Below are 26158 nucleotides of genomic sequence, written 5' to 3'. Positions count from 1 at the left end.
AGTGATTTTTTACAAGAGAAAAAATGAGATGGGCCATGGTGAGAAATTCCAGGAAATTCTGTCTATCTTAAGTAACCAGGGGGGTGTGAAGAGATGCATGAAAATAGCATCAGTTCAGGTGAATGGCAACATGAGGAATAAAATTCAGCACTTCCCAGCTCTACCCAGCAGTGGATATGAGAAGAACGAGCTGTTGCACCTGGAACTTCACACATGCAGCACAGGAAAAAAAAAAAAGAATATCAGTGGCTCGGCTAATTTATTGGAACAGGTTTCCTAGATTTGCAACAGATTGTATGTAAATGGCAGGGTTTTAGCTAAGACTGGAAGTGCTCTGTACACGTAAGCCTTGTAATCAGAGGAACTGCTGAAATCAATAAAAATATCAACAATATTCTAAATGAGCGGTCACTCTCAGCCTTAAACAAAACAAAACAAAGAAACAAAAGCAAACAACAACAACAACAAAAAAGAAAAACACCAAAAAAACACAACACACAAAACAAACCACCCTACTCTCATCCCTGAACTGTAATATGTCCTGAAGATGAGCAAATCTGGGGGGAGTAGTTTCTGAGGAACCCTACTGAGCTGAGGGATAGACTTTGTCAAGTGCTATCTTTGTTTTACAGGTGAGGACAACTAGTTAGAGCATTTACTCACTGACAGCATAAAGCCTCTCAGAGAGGCAGAAGCTAATGTATTTTGGGATGATGTTCATTAAATCCATCATCTCAAGAAACAAAGTTCTCACCAGTCTTTCATCACCACACTCGTACGCCATCAGCATCCATCTGAACTCCTGTCCTCTAAATAAAATTTAAAAATGGACATCATTTCTTAATAAGTTGAAGAAAAGCAATTATAAAAATATGATATGGAGTTCACCCTCTTCTCATTATGCATTGCTGAAATACAAGTATGGATCAGAAATCACAGACAGGTCTGTACTGCTTTATGTGGGACATTATTTTAGATGTAGTTAAGGTAAATTCAAGTCCTAAAGTGTCAGCCCTGCAACAGTGTTTTTTTTTTTTTTTTTTTTTTATGTACAGCAGTTTTACCTTTGTGATTTTGTTTTTCACAAATTTGTATTATATTTTCCATAGCTATTTTTGATCGTTGCTCCCTCTTATAGCATCTAGTGTTTCCCAGCATTTTTAGTTTGATTCACTAAAATAGAATCTAGGTAAATATACTGATGTCATGCTGCTGATATAGCACTATAGTCTAATGCTTCTGTATCATTTATACCTTAATTTGTGAAGATCCTAATATTATTTCTTGTTCATTTGTTTAATCATTCCCATGGGCATTTGTTTTCTGTCTACTATGCAGGTGCTTTACAAATTAATGATACATCAGTTAACCACATGATTTATGTCCCCCAAATTTCCTGTATTTGTATTATGCTATGTCATCCAAGTCATAAAGCCTAAATGTGTTTTCCATGACAGCTCAGCTTTACTGTGACATTGCCTTCTTTTGGTTAAGCCCTCTGGAAACAAATCTGAAGATAGAATTTTAAAATCGTCAGTTTCCAAGAATGTTTTAATATTGGCAGGTGGTAGCTGAAAAGCCAAAAGGAAGACACAATGTGTCCTGTGTACATGCTGGTCCTTCTGTCTGGGAGAGAAAAAAACAAAGTCATGCAAGGGGGAAATCTCACTGTACATGCACATGAACAGTTCATACTGCTAGTTTTCTGGACATGACTGGGACTCCAGTTCTTCTAATTGAGATCCAGGTGTGAGATCCTTCAGAAGATAATTCTTCTTCCTCATCTTCCCCTCCCCCAAACCTTGGAAACTTTATGTTCAGTCAGGTCATCAACTCTATAAAGAGAGAAAGTGGAAGTCTGTTCTGCATTCTTCCTTTTTTCCTTCTCACTGTGATGTTGGTGTGTATTTCTTACTGGATCAACATCAGCTTCATCTGTGCCTCCTTTCTGATTCCTATAATCATGTTCAATTAAGTAATATTTTTCATGTATCTGGAAAAGGTCCCTTCAAAAGTTGCCTTTGTAGACCAGTGCTCTTCTTCCTTTTGTATTGCCTTACTTTGATGCAGTGGACTTACTCTAATATTATCATAATGATACAGTGCAAAACTTTGAGTGAATAGGTCTTTTTTTTTCATTGATTTATTATGTGGTTGTTTGTTGTTGTTTTTTATTACATTTTTAGCTTGTTTTTTTTTTATTTTTTTATTATTATTTTTTTAAGTGCTTTGTGAGAACACTGAACATTTGACAAATACAGCAAATTGAACATACAAGCTATTTCAGCAAAACTGTCCCTAGAACTTTCAGGATGGATGTTGAGTTACCAATACAACATTTTCTAACTGGAGTTGTGCGTGTTTGTTTATTCTTTTGTTTATTTTTGAAATATTATTTCATGCTTTCTAGTGTGTTCTGAAGGAAATCATGCTTCAGCTTAGCCCACATAGCAAGCAATACCCTCAGTAACTTTAAAATTCAAACCTTTCATTATATGACCTTTTCCACTGGCGGCTTTCCTTAAATTCCGAAATCCTTCAAAAGACACTGTACAACATGAAGCTATCATGCAAAGATGATTTTATGTTTGCCCAATCTCAACCTACTTAGTGCAAATAAAATTTTGTGTGAGTCAGCTGGAGATGTGTTACAGGCCTGTTAAAGCGCAGCCTGTTAATTACAAACCTTTTGCACTGTTTGTGTGATGCACAGATTTCATGGAAATACATTCTCTTTGGCAGTGCGTAGTTTTACAGTAGCCATCAGACTCTGTTGGACAACAGTGATTATACGAGTAAGGACAATGCAGAAGCTATTGGAGTGAATGCTTTAATGTTGATACTTCTTTTTTTTTTTTTTTTTTTTTTTTTTTCCTGATAAAAGGAACTTAGATTAGAGGATATGCAAGTTATTGTAGCAATTAGTTTTTCTAAGATGTCTATCTATAAGAAATGTTTCATGGTAGAAGAAAAAAAGCTAACAACTCTGTGGTAGAATACAAAGTTTATTACATTTCTAGACTACATTATCCTTGTCAGATAGATTAAAGCATTCTCCTAGTTTCTGTCCTATATTACCATAACAAGTGAGGAAATAATGTAGTGTTGTTACACAGAGCAGCTTATAAATTTTGACATAAGTGTGAGAGAAATCACTTGAAATGTGAAGCAACCAAGAGGAATAATTAGGAACAGCAGAATGATCTCAGTAATATGACAACAGTTTCTAAAGCACCCCACAGGATTGAAATCATCAGGTTTGCTTGACCTATATCTTTAATAATACAGCTCATTGCCCTTGTATTGAAGCTAGAGGGTAGGACAAAGTATAAGCTTTATCATGTTTTAGGAGAAATTGCAAAAAGTTTATTTATTAACACAGCACAAAATGGCCCATTTCTATGATTACCAAACAGGAAAGCAAGTTGGGCCACAGTTCACCACACAGAACATTTCACAGTCAGGCTTGGCTGGCAAAAAATATTATGTAACACTCAAATAAGATAAATGGCTGCACTGGCAGTGGAAATAACCTTCTGTTTAATTAGAAAATAAGAGCTATATGGGACAATAAAAATGGTTACTGCTGCCCTCAGTCACTGTTTAATAAATATGATAGTGCTGAAGATAATGCTAAGTGTTATTTATTTGTGCAATATCACAGCCTCAGTAATTGTTCATGTTCTTGATAGTTACCCTGCATGTAGAATGAGTCCCTTTTGCATTTTCTTTGTTTAATTCATAAAAAGGGAGGAAGATTTTTTAAACCTTTAAACTGGTTTTATAAGGCATATATGTGTGATAGAAGTTCATTCACCTCTCAGTGGTGCTGTAACCAAACTACTGGTTTTCCTAGCTGACCTTTGGGATAATTAAGTTTTGAGTCTAATAGTTCCTTACTTTTCCTGCTTGATTGTCTATCTGCCTTGAATATACTTCTGCATCTATGAGATGAGAGCATAATTCAATTTTTTTTTTTTTTCTGTCCATTTCATCACAACTGTGCTTGTAGTTAGTGCAGTTCTAAGGTCTGGCTTTAGCATGGCTTTGGCTTCCTTTGGAGTTGTAAACACTGAATGAAGTCCTGCAGGGCACGTTGCTGAATATAGATGATTTCAGTGAAGGCTTCTCTCTCTAAAGGGAATAACTTTTACTAGTAAATCGAGCATCAAATTGTGTTATGTGCATATGTATCAAAACTTCCCTTTCCCAATACAGCATATTCATGAGATACTGACTTTACTATGGTTTCATGTATTTAGGAATGCTCACATTCATCAAATGCTTGATAGAAAAGCAGGATATGGGATGTGTTTCACAATATGTTTTTTACAGGCTTGGTATCCCACCCCTATTGCTCTAATTTGAATCTACAGTAAGTACTGGGATTTGGAAAAAGGATGTCGAAGACTTCGCCTGTTTTTATCTAAGGGGAAAAAAATCAGATGTTTCATGAACAAGTTTCATCCCCTCCTTCCTTCCTTGCTTACTCTCCATCCCAAAAAATTACACTATATGTCAAGAGGCAAAACAAAACAAAACCCCTTTTCTTCACACAATTCACTTTAAGCTTCAAAATCCTCCAAAATCCCCAATCTCCCCTTGCAGTCTGGTTCCCACTCTCCAGCTTTCCTCATCTCCCTCTGAAAGAAAAAAGCTCTTCTTTAAGGGACTGATAGGTTGTAGAGCGATGCTTAGCAACAACATTCCTGTGCCTTAAGTAGCTGCAAGCCCCTAGCTGAACCCTTTGATGTGACTGTCAGGGCAGATTTATTTTGTTTTAGCACATTGTCTACTTGTCCAGATGTATCAGGAGATAAAAAGGAGTCATGTTTACACTCTTTTGGTGAGCAGGAGGAGGAGGAGGAGATGTAATTAAATCGCATTTTTGATGAATCTCTGAGAGATCGAGATGAAGAAAAAGGAGTTGGCTTGAATATATAGGGGAAACCCACTTGCCAGCCCTTACACCTGACATTGTCAGAAAATGAAGTGTAAAGCCATAGCACAATGTGTTGATTTGGTTCTGCCGAAGTCTTTAACTTTGTGTTTTCTCCTGTGCCAATGGTTCATGAGCGTCTAGAAAGACCTATTAGAAAGAAGTGGTTGTGCACCATAGACTCTTTCCTGTCTGTCTTATTTAATAAATTTGTTTGTCCAGGTTGAAAATAACTGTGTTTTTCTCTAGAATGTTAATGTTATAGATCACATATCCCAGGACCTCTGGCTGTGGTAAGTAGTTGTCAATCAAATACTTGGGGGGGAGGGGGGGGGGGGAAAGGAACCTCGGTGATCTTGGATAAACAAATGTGCAGTGTAAGGCAGGCCTTGCTGAATTCTTCCAGAGAACAAATACCACAGATAAATCCATTTTTGTTTATTTGCTTTTTAACTTGCGCATTTAGCAACACCACTCTGAGCTCTATTAATAACCTGCGGTGCGCAGTGACAAGTCTGATTCCAACATTCAGTATGCTGTGGGTATGCCAAGTGAATAAAATGCTAGTTTTAATCTGCTGTTACAGAAGTTACTCTATTTGCATTTTAAATAGGTTACACTACAGCACCCCCTTCTGCTGACTAAGTAGTGTGACAAGAGGTTTTAGCTCCAGTTCAGTTCTGTTCCCATTTGGCAGAATTAAGGTGCCTTAAAAGCGTTTTTAACCTTCCAGTTTCTTAGTTCCTGGGCCCACTAAGCAAGGTGATCAGTGTAACAGAACATTAGATATTAAACTGATGTCATCATATAACTTTTAGGACCTGTGTTTAATTTTTGCACCATTGTCCATACATGAAAAAATGAAGAAAGACGGGGCAGCAGAATGAATAGCAAATCAAAGCCAACCCTCTAACATTGCAAACAGTTATGTTTGGGCAATGAGACATGCATGCAGTTCTGCATTCCTCTGGTTGTCATTGACTTGAATGTGTTTGCAAGTGATGATATTAGGTTACTGATTTAATTTATGGAACAGTCTCAGAGGTTCTTACCCAGAAAAGCAATTTACCAAACTGATTTCCCCTTGACTTCTGGAAAATCTTTGGGCATCAGATTTGCAAAAACAAGTGTGGAAGCTCTGAGTCATCTGTATTTCAGAATATCATTCTGAGAAAAGCAATATGTCACAATACTGTAGATAACGTGTGCTTGAGTTTTGCATCTGGGTTTATATGTACTTTGTATGCTACTTATAACTGCCATAACGAAGCATAAATCACAGAATGACCCAATTTCATGCGTTTTCAAAAGTTAAAGGTATTTTCTCTTTGTAAGAGAAAATGGATTGTGAGTATCTTGTTTTGGATACTTTGTCAGACTAGTTTGATAATTATTGTACAGTGTAAGGCAATACACTGAATAGCATATTTTGATTTGGAGGCATTCGTGTGAAATTCCTGAGGAAATGCTTCACAGTATATTTATATGCTCAGGATATCATTCTAGCAAATACGGTATTCCAAAGAATATAGAGCATTTTGGGACAGTCTGCTTGAAAGAAGGTATATAAGAACCATCTGTCATTCAGTAGGATTTAGACATGAAAATTTAAAGAACTACAGTTGTGTTCTGCCGTTCTGATATCATTGGTTAAAAAATATTTTATGGGACAACTAAAAGAAACTTGCAGTCTAATAGATTATCAAATTATTTCCCTTCCCATAAGTGACTTGCCTGTGCTTTTGCACCTTCTGATGAAGTTATAATATCTAAGAAGTCAGTACTGTTCTCGCTCTTTCAGAGCCATTGTGTGATGAGCAAAATGCAGTGAATGGCACTGCTTGCATCTCGCGGTTCATTTGTGGTTTGCTCTACAAGACACATCAAAGAATAGTTGTGTGTGACTTTTCAAAATTCTGTGGCAAGACTTGCAGAGTTTTCTGTTTTGGGGTATGACATGATCATTTATTTATTTATTTTCTTGCATTTTCTTTATGACTGTACACCCATTGAATCCTTCTGCATACTGTAAATGAAAAGAAGTTAGCACATGTTCCCATAAGGTGAACTGGTGGTAAAGATACTAGTAAAGAAATTTAAGAAAAAAATGTAAACTTCTTGGTTGAATTTATTGTCCCAAACTCCGAACAGCTGTCAAGGCAGCAAATTCTTCTGCATAGCTTTATGCTTTTGGGGCGGGGGGGGGGGAGGGGGGGGTGTCTTGTGTAAATTTCCTGGTTAATTAATGGATCAATGCCTAAGAGACAATATGTATTCAGAAATCCATTTTAGGGAACAGTATGTTTTAGCAAATTCGAATTTATCTTGTAGTGTGATTTTATTCTCCTTTTAAAACTGAGCCTGAAGTTTTACAACAAATAGGTTTCTTGTGGGGATACATTGATGGGTAATCCTTTAATTCACTGTTGTGTTGCTAGCATTGGTAATTGGTCCTTTGGGGACAGATTCTATTATCTTGCATAATGAAAAATATTGAGCCACTTGAGGAATAACTCTCAACTTGTCACGATTGAAAATATTAGAATCTGGGATATGACTAGGGAGAAGTGATCTTACTGAAGTTCTTTCCTTAAGTTCATGAAACTGAATGGAGTGACCAAGCAGAATCTTTTGCATCCTTTTGCTGCTAAATGCAAATAGCTAAGATACAAATTTTAAACAGATAGAATGCAAATATCATGCATTAAGAAGCCACTTTTTCTGCTGTGGTTAAAAAAATAACATTAGGTAGTTGCTAAAATACTTGGCTTTCAGTGACAGAAGTTGAAAATGATTGGTCTTGAAAGTCAAAAAGACTTATGGGTGTTTTCATGTGTTATATGTTACAGTAAAACAAATCAATTCAGGCTTCTTAGATGCAGTCATTGCCTTGTGATTACATTTGTGTAAAGTCTTGGAGTCTTTGATCAAAGGCATTTGTGACTAGGTCTAATCCAAGCTCTTTAAGGTGTTTAACTTGCCGGGGGTGGGGTGAGAGGATGGGGGCTGATAACAGCTGGGATTTAAATTTAGTTTTGCTGAACTTTTGTTTTGAAAGGATTTCTATTATACACTGCTTCCTTTTCCATACAGAAGATGGATCATTGAGTAAACCTAAAAGGGAAAGAGGATATGGGAGGAAATGGGTGGGGACTTTGAATTAATCTTCTGAAGAAAAATGTTTGATCAGCGGGTAGGAGAGGATGAAAACCTCTGATGTTGACAGCAGGCAACTTTCTGACTAGTGTGTGATTGACAACTTTGATGCTCCAGTGGGGAGCTAGTGTCCAGCCGTGCTCAGGCATCCTCTGTCTGTGGGTGGTAGTGTTAATAATGTGGCAACTGGAAAGATTAATTGTGGACAAGCAGCAGGATTACGAGGAGGGCTTCACAGGTCTAAAAGGAACAGTGGTAGGAAGGCCTCTGATCTGTCAGCCCAAAAGGAAATTAGTTAGGGCAGGCTGGAGCAGGCTTAAAAAAGGGGAGGGGGGAAAAGGGGGAAGATGGAGTAATGGGAGAAGGGAAACATTTAGGATATTAAAGCAAAATGAAGAGGATATTGTAAGGGGTTGGGACCAATGTTCTCAAAAGACCTCAATATGTACATCCTTCTACAGTACATTCAGAGTTCAGCTTGTTTTGCAGTGAACTGCAAAGTGAGTTTTGTAGTGGTTAAAACCACCATGTTAGGTAAAACCTGTTAATTGTTTTCAAAATGAACCTGAGAATAAACTTAAATTCAGAATTTTTAAAGACTTCTTAGATGCAAAATACACAGGAGAGAGTTTACATAAGCTTCTCCTGCAAGTAGCTATTTGCTGTGTGTTTTACTTCCCACCCTTTTTGGTAGAAGTAGGGATTTTACCGATAAATTCTGTGTTACCATTAAAGAGGCCATTCATCATGCTTACTAATGTTATTAATCAAGATACACCACAGTACCCTTAAAATGAGATCATTTTGATAAATCATGTATGACATGAAAAGACTTTATTCCTTTTAAGTGCAATTTAGACTGTAATTTTTTTCCTCATTTATGATTCATGGAAGAAACATGGATAAAATTCCCTTTCACATTTACACCTTATCTTCAGTAATAATTCAAAACTGCTCTTAGATGAAAATTCAAGGTCTGATTCACCAAAGCTGAATGCCAGCTCATTATTTTCTGGCATTCAGTAGTCCAAAAATAATGTCCATGTATTAGGTGCTTTTCACAACAGTTGAATTTGGCTGCACACCAGACATATCGATTACACTCAATTAAGCCTAAATGCATAAGAATTATCTTATGTTCATTTACATCTTTGATCCAGTTGCACCTTGCTTTCAACCTTGCAATTTAATATTAAGTGCAAACCAAAAGGTAAAGTAAATTCAAGGGAGAAGTTATAACCTCTCTTATATGAGAATGAGAGAAATATATTCTGAAATGCTTTGCATCTCCTTCAGCTCCACTACTTCTGTTAAATAAGCAAAATCCTCTTGCCTTTTCTTGTTAAAGGTCATTGGAATTGGAAGGTCAACCAAAATATAAGATCGCTCGCTGTTCTTGTCTTCCTAGTACTACAATAATTTGATCTATTCTGTTAATAGCATCAGATATGAAAACAGCCTGGTAAAATGTCCTGAATGAATATTTGCTTAGTTCAAAGTCACACTCTTCATTATAGCTGAAACACTTGTGCTATTTATTAAACTAAAAAATGTCGGAAATGGGTTACGGCATTCTTTGCTAACACAGGTATGGATTTATTAGATAACTGCTTGTTTATTCTGACATTTAGAAATATGAAAGGGAAATATCTAGTAAAGAGATTTAATTTTGGAAACAGAGTCATTTAAGTTTTGCTGTTTCTCAACCCATGACTGAAAGAGGATTGGCTTATCTGAATTACAGTTCCCCCTTTACTTTCTTCAGCAGCTGAAAGTATTTGAAAGAACATGTGTGGTTGCCAAAAATAGCAGTCCAGGTGTATTTTTTGAACCATTGATCTATACAAATCTGTTTTGATGTAGCCGATGAACAGTATATCTACACGAGATGTTCCCTTCCTGGTACCTTCTAAATATTGCCTGTTTATTTATTTATTTATTTATTTGTTGTTGTGTTCTTAAGTCTAATTAGGTTTCTCTTAAGAGCCAGTTGCCACTGTGGGCCTGATTTTAATTTCCTCTGAAGTTAGAATGTGTTACCCTTTCTTTGTTTGTTTATTTTTTCTTCATGCTTTATTTTGTATTTGCATACTAGAGAAGCATTTTTCACTTCCATGTAGTAATGCCCAACAGACTTAGAAGTTCAGACTTCTGTTTATTGTTATTATTTTTTACTATTAAGATTATTAGATTGGTAGGAAGAAGAAACATAAAGCCAAATAAACCCCTTATCCTACCAATACCTGCCCTTAAGTTCCCTTCTTGTCTCATGAATTCTCTTTATTACTGATAAGAAAAAAACTTGGTGAAAAGAATCCCTGTAGTTAACAAGGAAATCATGTGTAATGAGGTACATTTATAATAATAAATTAAAATGGTGTATTAGTTCAGAGTAGTCCAACTGTATTTATCTTCTTTATTAGGACTGGTTAAATTACTTGTTTTATTTAATTTTAATGTCTGCTGATGAAAGAAAGTTGTTCAGATCTTTGTGACACTAGGCAAAACATAAAGCAGAGACAAAAAAAAGTGGTACCTCTTTTCTTCAATTCCACCTTCCGTACAATATTCATTTGTGGTGCTCTTGTTTTATTTCACTACCATGGCCTAACGTCTAAAACCAGATTTTGAAATAAATCACTGTTTCTGTGCAGGGTGAGGAGGTCATCCCAGTAAGCCTCTACAGATAGGCAAGTTGTGGTAACACCATGCCTCTGTTTCCCCCTCTCCCTCTTAATTAAAAGTTCCTTTAATTTATGCTGGAAGTTTATTAAAGACAACTGCTAACCTGTAGTTAATTGTGCTTGGCTGTGGAGCAGGGGAATTGGAAAATCCCATTTCATCAAGGAAAGCTGTCTTCCAGGTAGTCATGCCATGCCACCTGTTGGTATTTCTAAACATAACAGCTTATTGGGATTTGTCACAACTGCAGGCTAGCCCATTGGAGACCTGTATCCCAGTTCACAGGAGGGGAAAGGAAAGCAAGATATTTTGCTTTTGTAGCCTGCTGTATATAGTTGTCCTGTCAGGTTCTACCTTTGCATATTGTTTAGTATCCTTCTTTACCCCTTTTTTTAAACTTTATCTTTCTTTCACTGACAACCCTTCTGTGTGATTCCTGAATTCACAAAAAAAAACTGAACACATTATAAATAAAGTTCTTCCCTAGCCATTCCCTAGGATAAAGTGGTTAAAGACTAAGTGTATCATTGCTTTCTATAATATTTTCTGCTATCACGAGACTCTCAAAGACCTCACAGTGAAATTAAAGCCCCATAGCACTTGGTGCTGTGTGAATTTACAGGAAGAAACATTCCCTCTAGACTAGTGTTTTGATACTCTGTGCAAACATGTAATAAATTCAATCCACAATGGATACATTTAATTTTTTTCTATTACTAGACAGGCTATGTTTCTCATCACACATCTATACACGACAAGTATACATAAATTAATATTTTATCTGTAAAGGATGAATTTCTAGTTATGTCTAAATTTTTGAAAAATGTCGATGAGCAGGTGTGTGGAAAGTTTCTGTATGTTTTATCACAAACATGAACAAATTTAGATGGTTTAATATATTCATAGGATTGAGACATGTAAACGGCTGCAGCCAGTGGTAGTGAGTGAATCAATAAATAAATACCGTATTGGTACATAGGGCAAATTTTAAAAGTTAATGGAAATTACTGAAGACTGTTGCTATTGTGTTTCTTGGGGAAAGTATCTGTGCCCAAGGGATCCAAAACTAGTCCTTAGACTAAATAGATCACAGAATCACAGAATTGAAGGGGTTGGAAGGGACCTCGAAAGATCATCAGGTCCACCCCCACTGCCAAAGCAGGCTCCTTAGAGCAGGTTGCCTAGGTAGGCGTCCAGATGGGCCTTGAATATCTCCAGAGAAGGAGACTCCACAACCACCCTGGGCAGCCTGTTCCAGTGCTCCGTCACTTTCACCGTGAAGTTCTTTCGCGTGTTGGTGTGGAACTTCCTGCGCACTATCTTGTGGCCATTACCCCTTGTCCTGTTCCCACAAACCACTGAAAGGAGGTTGGCCAAGTCCCTCTGTCTCCCACACCTCAGGTATTTATACACATTGATGGGATCCCCTCTCAGTCTTCTTTTCTCCAGGCTGAACAGACCCAGGTGTCTCAGCCTTTCCTCATAGGGAAGATACTCCAGGCCCCGTATCATCTATGTGGCCTTCTGCTGGACTCTTTCCAAGAGATCCAAATAGATCCCATAGATGTTTATGTAGAGAATTCTTAAAATGATAGTAAGCCACCTTTTTGTTCATGTATAATTCATTTTAAGTCTTGAGTACAAGCACAATGAAGACAGAATAGGCTTATCACAAAAATATTGCTGTGTGTTTACATAAAGCAAGAAGTTTTTCAAAGGCAAGTATGAGTTGATCATTTACATTGGAACTATACCACAGATTATCTCGTTTATCGTTCTGGAGAAATGTTTTTGTCAATTAAAAAAAAAAAAAAAAGGTAATACAGTGATTTGCTTCCTTCTTAATTGTTGTTTCCCTGTGCATATATTAAAAATCTTTTGAATATTCATATTTCCTTAATGAATTCAAGTTTTGTATCTTGTAATGTGATAAGTACCATTGGTTTTCCATTTTTATTTGAACATAAGTCACCAAATGAGAAGCAACAAGCTTTCAAATTGCTAAGGTCACTTCTCTGTGACCTTACTAGATGACTTTGACAAGTGTTAAAACTCTGATGAATGAAAATAAACAACACTATCAGAGAACATAAGAATTCTTGATAATCGTGGCTCAGGCTTACAAAATGAATATCATACTGTAAATTTGCTTCTTGGTCAATTCCCTGAAAAAAATGATTGACAATTTGAAATGCTGAAGATTTGATATAATCATATTAACTGAGAAACACATTGTAAAGGAGAAATCTTACACACTTAAAGTATTTCTGAGATACACAAGAGAAACTTTATGTCTTGAGTTCCATATTAAGTAATATATTAATTATTTTGTTTTTCTCTGTTTTCTTATCTACCATTCTAATATTACTTGTCAAGTTATGTCTAAGTCTTTCCTGAGTACGTATTTTCTTACCTGGTGCTGAGAAAATATCAGCAGTGTACTTGTAAAGTTTAACACTATGCATATGTGATAAGCATAGTGATTTTTAGATGCCCAAATATCTGTAAAGAGATGCTAAGATTTTTACTAACATAGCAAAAAATATATAAATTTATGCAAATGATAGAAACTAGATATCCCCTCACTTCATACTTTGTAAACCAAAAAAGTATGGACTACTGAAGCTGTACAACAGTGTTCCAAGTTCATCTGCTATGTACAGTGTCTGCTATAAGGATGACCAAGGGTGGTGTTAGAACTCAGCATGAGCTGAATGATCATGATTCATCATGGCATTGTTGTCTCCTGAGGTGTATGGCTATGAAATTGCTTTAAATAAAATTGCACAAAGTTTAAATGCACTTTTATCCCCCCCCCCTATTTTTTAATTATAGCACTTCTTCCTACTGTACATTCTACAGTATGTCTCATTTAAATGAATGTGATTTGAAGGTCTGTTACTGTTTTACTATCTATTTAGGACCAAGTACAAAAATGTTTAGCTCAGACAAAACTTGTAGGTTAATATCAAGACAGAGGTAGAGACCTCAATTTAGCAAGTGCTTGGCTATGTGCATAACTAAGGCTGCAAGAAACTTTATTGGCCTTGTAACTTTTATACCTTGTACTATGATATACTGAAAAGTTTTGAAGACTATAATGCTTGCAAGAATACAAGCTTCCAGTAATAATACTGTTAGAATTTCCTTACTAAGCTGTCTGGTTACTTGTACCTGTAACACTGAAGTTACCACCTACTTTAACCAGCTTTCCTCAAAGCTGTTTATATTTGTAGTTTCAACTGCAGCAAGAACTCCTGATGCATATGCCACCAATACTTAAAGACATAATTGTCACATGTCAGTGCTATCACTGTCAAAATATTCTTGTGAATATCAAGAATAATGTGATCTGTACAAATCTATTTGGAAAATACTTGGGGCCAAACATAATCTGTAGTAGGGAAAACAAATTGTCTTTTTGCTGGGGCACAGGCTTACTCAGAAATGTGACTCAGAGCTCCAGACAATGTTTTTTCTCAAAACAATCCTAACTGTGGATGATATTCCATAAAATTAAAGCTGCTCTAACTGAATGCTTAGCTCAAAGATAATGAAAACTGTTCTATATTTGACAGGGAGTTATATACTGTACATAAAGTAGCAGCAAAACACCAATAAACAAAACCTCCTGTTCTTGCTTTTCCTAAAATTGGAAATAAAGCTAAATTGCCCCTTCACTGCAATATCCTTTTTAGAAGCTCTTGAATTTTGCTCATTCAATGGTATATTGCTGAAAAGGCAAAGTCTCTTCCAGTAATTTTAGGAAAAGCTATCATCAAGCTGTCAACAGTCTAAATTGAGATTAAAAATACTAAAGAGAAACCTTCACTATTATCAGAGTCCCAACTAAGTACACTTGAATAGGCAGATAACATCTAGAGTGTACAGTATGAGACCACTTATTCCTTCAGGTTTTGGAGTGATTTACAGGGATGAAGTCTTACGTTAAACAGTTACTGACATTTTTCTTCTTGGCTTTCCCAGAATTTATAGGCCCAAAGAAAACAGGTAGCTGTGGATAGATGCCTGTTCCTGGGATTATTTTCATATGTCATACTGTTGGCATTGATCTCATCCTCTGAGGTGTTAGGTGCCCTCAGCTCATATTGGTTGTAAGAGGGAGGATCTCCAATCCCTTGTAGTCCAGGGTAGATTGGGCTGCGTGTTTACAATTGGTTAAAATCAAATGATTATTCTCTTTCTCTGATGGCAAGAGCTGTGTTTGTATTATTACCTCTCTGAAAAGGACAGCTTTTTGTCACTGGTGAGACAACAGACAGAGGAGTTCCTAGAGTTTTCTTCATGTTTTGGCAAACCTGTCTCTATTATGACATCTGTCTTAATACATGATGTATTTTCATGTTATACATTGAGTTTTACTATGGACAAAAATGGGACTATAACTATGATCTGACATAAAAGCTTAGGGATAGCTTAGGGATATGGTTTAGTGGGGACTGTTAGCGTTAGGTCAGAGGTTGGACTCAATGATCTTGAGGTCTCTTCCAACCTAGAAATTCTGTGTGTGATTCTGTGTGAAAAATTGAAAGCTAGTCTTTGAAATCAAAAGCTTAGTATATTAATCTACTCGGTCACTTACCCTTGTACATCTTAATATGCTACCATCTATACAGCTATATAGCTATACAGCTATAAAAAAGAAGATCTATAAGTACTTTAACATAGCATTAACACTATTAACTTTTGTTATTATGGATTTCTGCTTGTTGTTCTCAGGTTTAGCCTGGTAATAAGCTTTTTCTTCCAGAAGTCCTATTTTGTGTTTACTTCTTAATCCACCTTTTAAAATCTGGTTTTGAATTAATTTCAATTAATATATATATATATATCTAAAGGTATGATTAATTACAAAATAATAAGAGATTTGGGTGGATTGCTTTTGTTGATTTTTGTGGCTTATAAGCCAAAATATAATTTAAAAACAACCTGCGCAGAAGATAAACAATTATTTTCTTAAAATTCCCTTAGTAAATTATGAGATTCAAGAAATAGTTTAGTTTTTGTACTTTATTTTATTTGCCTTATCTTTTTAATTAGAAATAATCATGTAACTTTTAGTGAACACTGTCCTTTGTCCTTTGTATCTTCTATTAAAAAACTTTATATTTGTTATGTACATTGTGATGGGTAGATTTTAAACACACCAGAGCAAACTCAGTGCCTGAAACTCAGTGCATGTCACCACCATGGTATCAGTCCATTTAACTTAAATTAGACTTTTTAAGATGCTGTGACGATTCTTTAGGATGCTTTATTTTCTTATCTCCGTCTAAGAATGTAACATTACTGTTCTATAACTAAAAAGCAAGATGGTAAACATGGCTTGTCGTTATACTGCTCTTTCCTTCAGATGAAACCTTCTTCAACTGTCTTAAGATTAGTTTACAGAAAACTATAGCTCCAGAATCTAATCTTGTAAAATCAGAATCATAGGATCTTGAAATATTTCTTTATTATGAGGAGGAAAAAAAAAAAAAGTTTCCTCTCTTCTTCCTTTAGCATTTTGCTTTTAAGGATTCTGAGTAAGTCTTTTTGGGACTTCTTTAAATTCCTTACAGTATTGAGGTGGGTTTTTCTGTTTATTATTAAAGAATCTGTATTCTTAAAAGAAAAAAAAAGTCCACTTTTTGTACATTATAGGCATTATCATTTTAAGTGATTCCTTGGTTTAGCTTACAGTGCAGTGGAATTATAGAATCTGTTTTTTGCTTCATTTTGAGTAGTATGCTACCTTATTCAAGCTATTTTCCTTTTTTATTTATTTATTTATTTATTTATTTTTTTTTTGTAGATTCATAACTTCCTTCAGGTAAATGTTTTTCCGTTTCATCAAGAGGAACATTTTTAACATTGTCCAAATATTTCCTGATAAAGATGTAATTTTTTAAAGCTGTGAGCTGTATGGGAATGTTATTTTAGTAATGATACTGAATATCATTGTGTACGTTCTGTAAACTTTTGTGAATACAACTTTTTAAAAAGATTGAAAGCAACCTTAACAAATTAAACTTTCTTTCAGTTATCAGTAATCTTCCATGACTGGTAATTCTGTGCACCTGTAAGAGCATCATATTGCAGATGCATCCTCTTTGTATAATCACTGACCTTCACTCAAGAGTACTGATAATATTTGTTTTATTACACAGGCCTCCAGCGAAGCTGCCTCCCTCTCCCCAGAAATGAACTATACACCTCTGCCTTCAGGATCCAGGGACCTCACCAATCATAGAGGTATGAACTGAACTTTTATTGGTATGGACTGCTGCAAGGTGGTAAGCTTTGTTGTAAGGCCTTCTCTATATTAGTTATTGCTGTATTAGCACTTAAATATTTAACATTCAAGCACTAGAAGAGAAAACCATACCTGTCAAGACTACAGATTTTAACTGGTATTAAATAGGAGTTCAAGGTGGTCTGCTGGGAAAGCACATAAATCTGTGGAAAACATTCAGTGATTTATTTTTTTTGTGTGTGTGTGAGAGAAAAACCTAAAGAGATTAGAGTACTTAAATATTGCTAAGTAGATGATTACATGCAGTATTGGTAATTTTGAGAGAATTGTAAACTTTCTAATATTTGTAAAGAGAGAGCTGGCAGTTTAATAATTTAAGGCTATAATTTTGAAACGTTAACATGTTTTCCTCCCAGTAAAAATGGATTCTTCTATGTTTTTCAACATTAAAGGTGGATCAGTGTCCAATTTCCTTTTTCACCAATCCTTAGAACTTAAAAAGCACCTTGGGCAAATTCTTGAATTCCTTCTGCATACCTATGGAGCAAGAAGTTCAGAGAGCAGGTGAAAAACTAGATCAATCAAGAAGGGCAAATTCCAAGATCTTTCACATTTGTTGTATAAAGGAAAGATTTATAAAGCTTGCAGCATTTTTCAGTATTTCCAGAGGACCAATACTCTTGTGTTTTCCACATTATGCATTTGATTACATGGGGATTTTAATATTTCAACTGTTTTCCGAGTTGTGATCATGTAAACCGTTTGTGTAGAGGTGCATTTTGTATAGAGTACCAGAATCAAAATCAATCTTGTATTTATGAATTGATGGTAACTTGGTTTTAGTGTGTGTTCAAATTCTACGACAGTGCAGGTGATAGAGGGTGTTTGTAGAATGCCTTATTGTTTTAAACCTTAAGAAAGAACCAGGTAGGCAGCACAACTGGACAAGGATCCATGACTCAGATGGGAAGAGTGAGGAAAGCAACTGATTAGACTTTCATTCCTTGCAGTCTATATCACTGTTGTTTTGCAAGGGCTCAGATGCATATCAGGCTACATCCTGTCCTCAGCGTAAACTGATATGTTGTACTGAAAATCAGATGTCATGAAAGTGCTGTAGTGTGTTGTGTTCTGCCACTGAGGTCATCTAAAGAGAAAGGACTGAACCGAAGTCCTGGATTTGAGCATACACCTGGACTTCAAAGATTATAAAAACAAACAGACCAAAATAATTTCAACCCTCTATCTCCCATTTCCTCATCCCCCCAGATAAAATAAAAGAGAGAGGGAAAAAAAAAAAAAAAAAGGAGAAAAAAGAAAACAAACCCAAGGTATGTGTTGTGGTTTTGATTTCCAGGTAAGTATATTTGCTTTGAGGTTGGATTGCTGCTGTTGGATTAAATAGGGTCTAGCATGACAATAAGTAGAATAACAGAATGTTATAAATGCCTAAGATCTATAAAAATACATTAAATATATATTTAAGCCAGGTATCCTCAGATATGTTTATCTATATGATGGTGAATTAGAGGTGTGGTTTCATGGCTGACTTTGACATAGAGATGCCAGTAGCTTTTGTGCATCAAAAGTTGTTTGTTTTTCAGTATGGATTGACTTTTGTAGCTATAGTAGGTGCTACACATGTGTCTATATGGGTGCCTGTTCAGATCTGGAAATCACCAAATACTGAATACCATTGTTTTCACTAGGGTTTGAGAGTGCCTCCTGCCTTGCTGTGAAAGGGGAGAATGATATTTCTCCCCAAATTATCAACTTTTTACCCTTAGCTATTCACATACTTCCATATTATTTCTGTCTTGACTCTCCCCAGAAATGTTCTGCTTTGCATACTAAACATATGCTGAAAATTTCCTTGAGGATTAAACACGATTATGTATTAAGTGAATAGAAAAGAGTGTCATCAAAAAAAGGGGGGGGGGGGGGGGGGAGGAGGGAGGAGGAGGTAAAATTAGCCCTAAAAGGCGTTGTTAACATGCTTCAATAAGTAATGTGTATATATACATGTATGTGTATGTATTCACAAGGAAATCATTAAGAAATCTTTCCAAAATTCCAGGTGTTGTAAATAAAGCTTGGAACAACCTGCTGGCAGGGCTTATTAACTCAATCAACTTATTTTACACAAAGAAATATGTCCAAGTTCACAAGCCCATAAAAGATTAATTGGAGTCAATAGAAAAATCTCCAAGAAAAGAATGAAATACTTAAACATGCTATTTTAGGTTATGAATATCTTTTTTTTTTTCTTCACTGAATGCTTTCAGTGTTGTAAAAAAAAAAAAAAAAAAAAAAAAAGATTGAATCAGCTGTTGTATATGTAAAATGTTGGCAGTTTTCAACCCTAACTGAAAAGAAGAATGCTCTAAGTTTGTCAAGTGCTCTTATGTGTCCCTGGAGAAACTTGTTTACCAGAGTCTGAAAGTCTGGCAAATGGTTTGGTACAGCTGTAAATAGATTTTCGGGATTGGGAGGGGGAGCAGAGCAAACAGTATTTGAATGGTAGAGTTTTACTTGCGAAATTCATAGCTATATATAGGGAGAAATATGAAAGGGGAAGAAAAGCATGTTATTTTGCTTGTGTTGCACTATGTATCTTAAACCTTTCATGTTCATATATTCGGTATATTGTTTCCAGACAGGATCTGGTCTTTCGGGGTTGACTCAGTATTTTGTACAAATAATGTTCAGGAATTTTAAAAATCTCCTTCTCAGTGTCAGAACCCACAGAATCTGCATATGACAGTACTGTATTAGAGTGGAATAAATACAAGGGAATAATCACTGTAAATATTATATCAAATGCTGTGATGATTGAGTGTCTAAGTACATGATGAAAATGATAAATATTGAATAAACATTTTTAAGCTTTAGAAATTTTCTTCCCATCATGGAAAAGTTGTTTTCCCATAAATTATATTGTTGCTCAGAAGCTCTTTTCTATGTTGAACATTTGCTCAGTCCCATTTATTTCTTAGTAGAAAATGTATTGGCCTTCTTTTGTGCAGGTTTTGGGCACCTGACAGCAATATGATTTGATTCTTTATGAGACCTAATTATTGTTGCATTAAGCAAGCCTTCCAAAGTGGTAATTTTATAGCTAGCTTTATTTTTGTTTAGATTTCAAAACGATGATCTTAAACTCCTAAGGGTCTTTGTTAAATTAGTATCTTATATCTGATTGTATATCTATTTTTATATTGTTTTAGACATCAGTGATTTAGTTGTGTGAATTTTATATATTTCTCTTACCCTGATAAAAAGAAGTCAGTTCATAGACACCTTCCCCTGCCATACAGTATGCTCTAATAAATAAATAAATAAAATCCATGATTTGTATTGTAGTAGTTTTCAAATTTGCTACTGAAACAAAACGGGCCTGACTTCTCTTCCTGCTTCTCCTGATCTATCTAAGAAAATAGCTACAAAAAAAAATCAAAGATATATACTGTTGTTTTTAAATAGAAATGGCCATGCTCCCAGTACACAAAATTAAAGAAATGTAATGTGTTTTACTAGAAATGTATTCTTAAAATTTTGCTTATGTCAATTTCACTGTTTTGTATACGTGGACCTGTTACCTTTCTGTTCCTTATTATCATCAATTTATTAACCGAGTAAATATAAAATCTTAAAATAGAGCTTTAAAATACTTAATGTAGTCATAATTGATGGAAAAAGAAATTTTAAAATTGTTATATTCTAATTTTAAGGATAATTTGCTGAATGTGCAGAAAAATGCCACTCTCCCCCCTTTCCCTAAGTGAGGTTCTATATTCCTTCTTCATAATGTCACCTCTGGTAAGGAAGTCCCTTTGTTATGTTTAAGCATTCAGACTCAAGTTGCCTTTCAAAAAGAACAGTGCTTTCCATTTGCTGGGGAAAATAGTAATTTGTCATTCTATCTCTTGAGAAGCAAAGTTATTAAATCATAAATATAATGAATATCTGTTTTTCCCATATAAAAAAAAAGTGCTGGATGCTCTTTGTATAAACAGATATTTTATAACATTGTCTAGTATCTGATTTACTTGAAAACTTATTAGTTTGCCAAAGCTATTTGGTTTCCAGTAACATTTTATAAATGACTCCCTTTCTTGAGATCTTGCTTCTGGGAACAACCAGAGGTAAGTCTTCCCCATAGGTTACTGGTGGAAGGAAGAAGAAGCAGTTTCCATTAAAAACTAAGCTTGTATTTATGTATGTAGTTTTTAGAGCCTTAGATTGGATTTATGCCAAGTTTTAATAGTTCCAATCTATTCTGGCTTGTAAGAACTTCCTGAACAAATCCACTGTCCTGTTCTGGTATCTATTCAGTTAATTATCCAAGCATTCTGGTATGCACAGAAATTATTTTGTCTTTTTTTCACCCTCATTTTGAATTATAAGTGCCTGAATGAAAAAATGTTATTTATTCTAGAAGTATGTTTGAATCAACATACTGACACATTTTCTTACTTTCTGAAACAGTCCAATTTGAGAAAGAAAGTCATAAACTACATTCAAAAGCAATGCTTAGAAGTCCAAAGCCAAAATATTTTTAAGTTTTCCATTAGTCCTCTGAAGGTAATCTTATAAGCCTTTTTTTATTATTATTATTTTTTTAGAGAGAGAGAGAGAGATTGGAAAAGAAGAGGTTCCTTCTCAATTTCTCTCTTGCTCTGATGGATGTATAGAAGAATTGATATAATTTGAAATTAAGATCTTTCTAAACATTAGCATTTTTAAGCAAGTAAAAGCATGTTGGTATATAGTCTGTTACAGAGACACCGGCATTTGATACACCTGTTTTTGTTTGATCAGAGAAAAATAAACATTATATTGTGCTATAGTGCTCAGAGTATATAGGTATAGAATTTTTAATAATGACTGGTAGGACTGTACATAATGCATTCTGACTGATTTTTAGGGTGTAAAATCCAGCTACTGTCTTTGTAGGAATGGAGATATGTACTAAGTCAAGGCAGAAGTATACTTTGGAATGCACAATGAGCACTGGGTGATCCAGATGTCCTAGAATTTACTATCCACTAGTTGTCAGAGAGACCTACTATTTTCCAAGTCTAGCGTTGTAGACAGAAGATGGAATTTTTGGAGAAACAGGAGGAGTATGTGTGAAAGAACCATTTGATGTAAGGTGTGGAAGTCCCAAATGATCCTCCAGGGATTTTCCTTTTCTACCTCAATTTGCTCTGCATGTGCAGATTTTAGACATGAATATTCTGTGGTTCATCTGGAACTAATGTGTACTGATCGTTCAAGGATTAGGTCTTGATTTTTAAAATGATGCTTCAAATTTAGAAGTAAAATTACAGAATTGGCACACACTTCTTAATAATAAATGTTAATACATAAAGTCCATATTTTTGAAGGCTTTCAACTTGATATATGTTCAGTCTGAAAAGCTGTGCTATCTTTAAATCACAGACATAAAAAGAAATCAGCATAAAAACTTACTTCCAGAAAGATAATTATCCTGTTTATATTATCATTGCAGTCTTCTCTGTTGTTATTATTGACACAGTTGTTAGGTACTCATTGTGTTTTCAAGCCAGAGGCTTATTTAGAGTTTGAAATTGATTGTTGGAAAAGTCACAAAGCAATTTACGTAGCAACTTATCATAATTAGTTAGTTTCCTTAATGTGAACTGCACTTTATGCTTATCAATTGATTTTTCTGTATAGCTGCATAAAACAGCTCATTGTGTGCTGTCCAAAAAGAGAATAATAATCATAAAATAACTGTGGGTTATTTTATCATTCAGCTAATCTGATAAATTCTAAAATAAATTTTAACAAAAGGTGTACATATATGTATATAGGAATATTTGCTTAAACTCATCTGATAATTCAGAGCAGGATGAATAAGAGAACTGTAAACGGGTGCAATATATGAAAATTCAGAGGTAGAGACCTGTGAATAGTGGGTAAATTTTTGTTGTTGTTGTTAGTTTTCGTGAGGTGCAACCATATTTCTAGTTTCTAAGCTACAGTATTTCAGATTGAGTGATAGGCTGCACACCTCTTAGGCCAGGATCTTCTGACAGTGAGATGACTGACCTTTAAAAAAAAAAAAAAAAAAAAGTATGTGTGTGTGTGGAGGTGTTGCAGTAACATGGAACAGAAAAATATCTTCCAGGAGCAAGAACACTCAAAAGCTGTGACATTTCTTATTAATGGCAGAAAACATGTCCCATCAGTGAGTTGTACTGTGCTCATGACAGCCCCAAGGGGAGCGTGTGGAAATCCTGTTCTTCTGGCACCGTAGGAGATGACTAAAATAAGGATTCTGTTATGATGAAAAGAAAAAATGTCATTTGGCTTGCCTGCCATGATATGAGAAATTGGTTTCTAATGCCTTGCTTATATTTTGAGTTTGGAAAATTTTCATTCATGGAAGCACAAGTTACACTAGAGAAGTATGGGAAGCAAAGTGATGGTAAAGATGAGTGCCAATGTGAGAGGAGATTTGAATAAGAAAAGATTTGGTTTTCCTGTCTTAGTTTCCCTTAGTTAAAGGCATTTGAAAGACAACCTCTCCTAGTGGTAGGCTGGAGTCCTTGCAGTTTGGAGGTGTAAGGAGATAACAGCAGATTTTTAGACTTCTCAATTGTGAACTAATTGTTTTTGATGCTACTGAGAGGGGTTCATCCTGCAGCCACTGCTAGATGGCCCTTGCATGTGCATATAGACCTGCCAAATCATGTATTTGGAGCTGATGTGAAAGGTATGGTCCCCTGTTTCTTCAGTGGTGAAGCTGATTTCATGTTTCTAACCATGTTTTTCCCTTCCAAACTGCACTCAAATTTATTTCCAGCCAGTTTCTCTGATGTGGTTGCTTTGTGGGAATGGAGAGGAATAGGTAGAAGGAACCAGTGGAACAATGTAGGTGGGGAAAAATGCTAGAAGGCACGTTTCCTTGCAGAGGTCTAGTGCCTTGAAGTACATCCATTGGATAACAGTAGCCCACATGTATTGGTATTTACCCTGAGTCTGCAAATGCATTAGACATCTGTCCCCCGTTGTGTGATTTGACACACAGTCACAGATGTTGCCTTTCAAAGGAATTGAGAGGTTCAGCACACACAATCCATTCAGCTTTCAGCCTTGGAGTGGTTTATTGCTGGGCACTAATGAAAAAGATTAAGGAGTATCTCATATAGTACCTCTCCTGAGCCTTAATCTGTTTATTTACTGGAATAGAACCACCACAGTAACAGTGGTCTTTTGTGGACCAATTTACCTCACTTGCTCAGTCATGATAAGTCTCTGCCAGTGCCTGCGTGTTTCTATGTAAAGCACAAAGACTTTCCCAAATGTGGAATAAATTGTGGTTGGATTTGAGTGTGACCTTGACTAATATGGTTCAAGAAATACATTTTCTGGGTCATTGAATTCATGTTCTTGACACTTAGAGGGTCAACAATTTCTTGTCTGTGTACAAAATGAATGTTGGAGTTGAATCAGTGTACTGTAGGTTATTAAAAATTCAGCATTAAGACACATTGTTATTTTCCATGATGAGAGCAACTAGGCATGTGAAATCAGGGTGGGGTGAAAGAGTTGGGAATGGTATATAAAGTGACTTTCAGTTTTGTTCAAAGCTTTTCCTGATGGTTAGAAAAGTTAAGATTTATTTTTAAAAGACAGTATAGTTTTAATTTATGAGTATTCTCTGCGTCCTGGGGTTTGAAAGTGAACCCAGGGGGTTGAGACCAAGCGGACAAGAAGTTCTAGGAAGATCACTTCCTGAAGTGCTACTTTTATGTTGAAATGAACTAATGGGGTTTTGGGGGGCAAGACTTTAAAAGGCACTAAGATTAACTTAACCTTAGTTACTTAAGGAATTAAGTGTTTAATCAAGTTTAGGTTAAAATTTTGTTCAACATCTAAAGAGTTGCGTACAAAATTTCAGTTCTATATCTAATGGGAATTAGGAATATAAAACTCAGCCTTTCAAAATTATCAGCCTTTTTTTTTTTTCCAGATATTACAGTTTCATTTTTTCCACGGTGCATATTTTCTAATCTGACTGTTGAAGCCTTTTTTTTTTTTTTTTTTTTTTTTTTTTCCAGTATTCCCATAATTTCTGTTGTTTTCATTGCAACTTTCCCCACATTTGCCAAAACTAACCTGGCAGTCTGGGGCTCAGTCACCCATACAAATGTCACATCAGAGTGAGTATGATTAATGAGGAAAAAAAACTTAGTTCAGATTTTTGGGTAGACTAGAAAGTGTCTGATGTTTCACAACATAGCTCATTTTGTCATGCTGGCAGTAAGAAAACAATGCTCAAGCTCCAAGCAATGTGAGTATAAGGTGGCAGAAAAACATGGAAAATGTTGGCTTCCTTAAGTGGAAACTCGAGATCCAAAACCATAAACCTATCTAAAATCTTTCGGTATGCAAAAGAACTAAAGATGCAATGAGTGTGTAACTGGTGATTAAAAATAAATAAATAAATTTAAATAGATATTAAATAGTCCAGTAAATTTGCCACTTGGCTTTATAATAGATAACCTTTTACAATACAGAAGGTCAGACGTAGGCAGTGCTACTACAGTCCTTCCAGAGGAAACATGTTCAAAGCTGAGCACATACAGTCTCCTGAGAGATCCCCATGTTTGGTTAACACTTCAGCCTAGCCTGGATTTTGCAGGAGTCCTCCAATTTTATCATTCAGGCGTTTTTACAGCCTCATTGGAACAAATAAACAAACATCTGGAATCATGTGGTATATTTAATTAAAAACCTTTTGTTTGGCCAGAAATAGTAAAATCATGAAAAATTGCCTGTCTCCAAGCTCAGAAAGGCCAAATGATGAAGCTGTTGGCTACAGACAGTTTTACAATGTATTGAAATTCATAGATACGCACACCTGCTACAAGTGCCCCCCCTTTATTTTGATTCATAACCATTAATGAGTGCTTAGTACACAGATTGTAACCCTTGTTTAAATAGGAATTTACTGTTTTTAATAACATACAGGCACATGTTACTATATTCCATACAGCGTATACTGTTCTGTAATAAACAGAGTAAAGCTTTATACTCTTGGCTAAAAAAAAAAAAAAAAAAAAAAAAAAGGAATCTTTACAGTACAGGTT

At 35.4% G+C, this 26158-nt stretch overlaps 1 protein-coding gene across 1 annotated transcript in view; it reads left to right on the top strand.

The window, feature by feature from the left end:
* LRMDA (leucine rich melanocyte differentiation associated) overlaps nucleotides 1-26158 on the top strand; it is a 677631-nt gene that overhangs the window by 554266 nt on the left and 97207 nt on the right. Inside the window, 1 exon segment of the mRNA XM_084290336.1 lies at nucleotides 16948-17032. Coding sequence (XP_084146462.1) covers nucleotides 16948-17032 — 85 coding nt within the window.

The sequence above is a fragment of the Netta rufina genome (assembly GCF_964035555.1).
Source record: "Netta rufina genome assembly, chromosome: 7".
NCBI lineage: Eukaryota > Metazoa > Chordata > Aves > Anseriformes > Anatidae > Netta > Netta rufina.
The sequence above is the reverse complement of the archived record's forward strand: the minus strand, read 5'-3'. Positions and strand labels throughout refer to the sequence as shown.